This window comes from Drosophila hydei, unplaced genomic scaffold (genome assembly GCF_003285905.1).
Source record: "Drosophila hydei strain 15085-1641.00,03,60 unplaced genomic scaffold, DhydRS2 tig00000237-arrow-arrow-pilon, whole genome shotgun sequence".
Classification (NCBI taxonomy): Eukaryota; Metazoa; Arthropoda; class Insecta; order Diptera; family Drosophilidae; genus Drosophila; species Drosophila hydei.
Genome location: NW_022045691.1, coordinates 113447 through 117742, shown reverse-complemented (window position 1 = coordinate 117742; position 4296 = coordinate 113447). Strand labels below are relative to the sequence as shown.

Here is a 4296-nt window from a genome sequence, read left to right as displayed (position 1 = left end):
ATCGATAGTTCGCGTATTTGGTCGATAGCATATATAGAGTTCATCTATCGCTAATACTATTATTATCGATAGTCAGTTAAACTGACTTAGTAATGTGTATCTATTTTTACCTTTGCCTATCGATAGGCAGCATACAGTTTATCGTTTTGTTCTATCGATGGTAAGCATAAAGGCTGTACAGCACGTGAGACGCAAGTATAACCTATCAGATCTGCCTTGCAATGAAATTAACGGCACCCATGACACCCAGTGGCAAGTCACTTGCCACAGGGTGTGGCGCCAGCCCACATACTTAGTGCTAGTTAGCTGCAGCCCGTTTGTCATTTTGATTATCGCATTTATTTGCTTTTCGATGCGTTTTCGTGTTTGTCTTGCACTTTGCGCAAATAAACCGAATAATAATGGGAACAACTATCAAATTACATCTCTTCTGGCTGGAGATGCTGGCACTGGCTCTCGCTGTCTTCTCTGCCATTTAGGCATGGCTTTCCGTGTAGTAGCGGGTCGGATGTACGTTAACCGTATTCTCCAGCGAATTCTCGTCTGTTGTGATGCTGCGATTGTCTCGGTCCAGATTCTGTTGCTCTTGCTGATCTGGAAACTCGTGCTTAGCTGCCGATCCGGCTTGCTTGATCGACTGCTCCGTGTACAGCTGCTCGAGCAGATCACGAAACAATGTTGGATTAACATTGATGCTAACGCTCATTAGGACAAACCAATCGCCGTAGCCGGAATTGGCCAACACCTGGCGCACATGCGCCTTGGGCATGCCACGCAGGTGCGTGCGCAACAGCTGGAGTCGCAGCTCCGGGCAGCAGACGAGCAACAGGCGATAGAGTATATTGATTGCGGCCAGCATCGCAATGAACAGGAACCATACGTAGAGCACGGCGAACAGCTTCTCGTTGAGTATGTTCAGCGGCAGTACGCAGAGTATGTCCAGCACTTTGGGCGATCCACTTGGTCCATAGATGAACATCTCGCACTTGGCCACCTTTGGAAAGACGCGAGAGGTCATCAGATTCCAGAGATTCCAGTCGTAGACGGGTATTGCGGCCAGGGCGTGAATATACTTGTGCCAGAAACCGTTGAAGATTACATCCATTAGCCAGAAGTTCAGAACCTGCGAAAATATGTTATCGATTACAGCATTCGATAAATTTGATGCAGACAGATATATTAAATAAGCAGTCAATAGTTTTCATATTATTCAAAGCTTTTCAAAATGATAAGCAATTTATCGATAACAGCAATCGATAGAATTTTAGACATATCAAATTCTTTTGATCTCTTTAAACATCAGTTAAATATTCATATAATATATATTCAATATACGAGAAAAACTTATCGATAACAGTTATCGATATATTTTAAGCATACATATATATTATTTAAATAAATAAAAAATGTATATATATATGTTTTATAGGTTATCGATAGGTAATATCGATGACATTTGGCTGGACTAAGCTTTAGTTATCGATAAGGACCGATAGGACTAAGAACGGTTAAGAAAGGCCGTTTCTATCGATAGGCACTATAATTATGTAAAATATATCGAATCATCGATATTAAACTATACTGATTTCTTGATCGATATTTTAGATTTAACGATAATCGCTTAATACTCACGCTGATGATCAGATTGAGCAGCTCACAAAAGGCATACTTGATCGCATAGCAACAATGGATGGCCGAGAAGCGAGCCCGAAAGTACTTCGTGAGCATGCGCAGGCGCATGCAATAGGTGTCCTCGAGAATGAGAGCATCGCCGATCTCACAGCAGAGCTGCTCCATGCGCTGGCCCTCCCACACCTTCCACAGGTACGACGGGAAGTAGAAGAGCAGCGACTGAAAGAGCAGTATCATGAAGACCCATTGATAGTAGCGCAAGTACATTCGTTTCGTAACGCCCCGAGTCTCGGGTCCCACGCCCTCCGCTATCGATATGATGCGTGCGTAGTGCTCGTTGTTGGCCAGCAGGGCGCTCATGCCGCTTCTGTTGAGTGCGAGCCGCTGATGTTGATGCTCGAGCAGCGCCAGCTCCGGCACCGGCTTGCTGGCATCGATACTATCGTTCTCCAGTGGCAGGATGTAGGTGCCCATGGTCCAGCAATAGGATTGAACATATTCCGTATGCTGCGTGGAGCTGAGGCAAAGGATCGGCTCGCCGAAATACTGCTTGGCCGACAGCAGAAACGTGCACGTCAGCAGGATGACGATGGTGCACTTGGAGTGCAGTGTAAATATCGGATCGTAGATGCGCACCGTCTTCAGGCGCAAATACTTGGAGAGCGGCTTCACGGCGGCGTACATTGTGCGCACTGCGATGATTTTCTTACAGTTCTTTCCGCTCTCTGTAGTTCGACGTGACTTGAGAATAAAATATGACAATATTGCGGAGAGAAGAAGCGTTGCGAATGAGGGAGAGAGAGCGAGCGAGCGAGCGGACGGGTGAGCGAGCGAGAGAGAGACAGAGGACGAGTGAGCGAGTGAGACGTGTTTTGAGCACACGCTCACAGGCTACTCAGTAGCTCTACGTATAGCTGTAGCGCTCTAACGCACACACGGCAATACAGTTCGAGCACGTGGCGACCAGTGTTGGTTAACGTTCATGTTCACTCATGACTTTTATGTCACTTTTATGTCATTTACCTTACCCTTAAGCTTAAATATATAAAATTCGATAGTATCGATATACTTAAGCCAACATTTGAATCAAAATATCGAAAAATATTCAAAATAATACCTAAACGTAGCCGATAGTATCGAATGTAGAAAGTATTGACTTTTATATTGATCATAATATTCTCTAATGAAATGAAAAAGTGTTGAGAGAGAGGGTGAGTGCTATCGATAGTATCGATAGTTAGCAGTGCTAATACACAACAGAGTAAAGGTGGACGTATCAGTAGTGATATTAATCAGGCGTGCACTCTGCTGTATTCTGGGTCAGCATCCCGCAAGAGCTTGTCAGAAAGTGTTGAGGTAGCAGTCAGCATGGAGAAAGACTCAGAAGGAGCGATGCTGGATCAGCTGGGCACAGAGTCAACATATCGAGTCGAGGCCGACTCCAGGAGCTTGCAGCAGCCACTACGCTTAAGCTGCGCAACTAATCATCAATTAGTATGCAATCGATAGTATCGATAACATAATATTTCTTGGCTTCCAATTGCCTATTGCCATTGTGGCGATCACACAACTCGCGTCTCTGGCATATTTTATAAATTGCGATGACTTTTGCTATTTGGCACGCATATTAATATATGGTATATTGCCCAAGTGCCGCGCAACGCCCGTTAGCATCGTGTGCATGAGGAGGATCACGAGCGCTGGGAACGACAACGAATGGCGGCAACAATAATAATAATAAAATGATTAATCGATGCTACATGACTGCATATACAAAGCAGGTGGGTGGTGGGCGGGGCGGGATGTGGGGTATGTGAGCACGTTGGCAAGGGAGGAAGTGAGCAAGTGAGCTGGCGGGGGTGGCAGTAATTCCCTATGCTGTGTCGTCATTCAGCGTCATTACCAGCCACTCCACTTCATTCCATACCTATTCTTACAACTCCCATCTCCATCATCATCATCATCAGCATCATCATTGTGAACATTCAACATCGTCATTATCATCGGGCACGCGGCTGCCGTGCAAATGTTTATTGTGGGAATTCGTTTGCTGCTACAGCGACGTGTCGCCTCCACAGCTCCTCTTCAGCCCCCCCCTCCCCCTCCTCTTCCTCTCATTGCTCATCTCCCCATCTCTGGCATCCCCCCACAGCTTCAATTCTGCTTGACGGCAAATTAAATTTATGAATTCTTTCGCTGGTGCGTGACCAGAGATTTACTATAATCAGGCATCGGGAATCAGCGAACACGCTCAGGAGACTAATTAGTCGAGTGTATCCAGTGCCAGCTAGTGCCACGCCCCCACCTTCCTGGCATTCCACTCACACTGTTCGCCCGCCTCTTCTATTCGTGCAATTACAAATACAAATTATAATTATAATTTCTCGTGGCGCATTGATTTCTTTGCCATGTTCATTGATTGCCATGAATTATACAACATGGGGTCAACTAAATTGACGGAATCTATTCTAGTTGGGGTATGCACGACTGACAGATGCCCTCTACGCCAGCACAGAGTACATTCAGTGTCTATGGAGACTCCTTGTACTGAGGGAGCAACTGTTCACATAGTTGGAGTTGGAAATGGAGTCAATCGATTTTTATCGATATGTCAAAGATATCGATACTTCAATTTATTATGAAGATATGTACACATATGTAAGT

The 4296-nt window shown here is 45.3% G+C and overlaps 1 protein-coding gene across 1 annotated transcript; it reads right to left on the bottom strand.

Annotated features, from left to right (window-relative positions):
* Positions 1-322: 322 nt before the first annotated feature.
* LOC111593449 (innexin inx6) lies at positions 323-2587 on the bottom strand. Its single transcript, XM_023306205.2, has 2 exons — positions 1633-2587; positions 323-1123 (listed from the first exon to the last, which is right to left on the bottom strand). The coding sequence occupies exons 1-2, from the start codon at positions 2314-2316 to the stop codon at positions 476-478; spliced, it is 1332 nt and encodes a 443-aa protein (XP_023161973.1). The 5' UTR covers positions 2317-2587; the 3' UTR covers positions 323-475.
* Positions 2588-4296: the final 1709 nt, after the last annotated feature.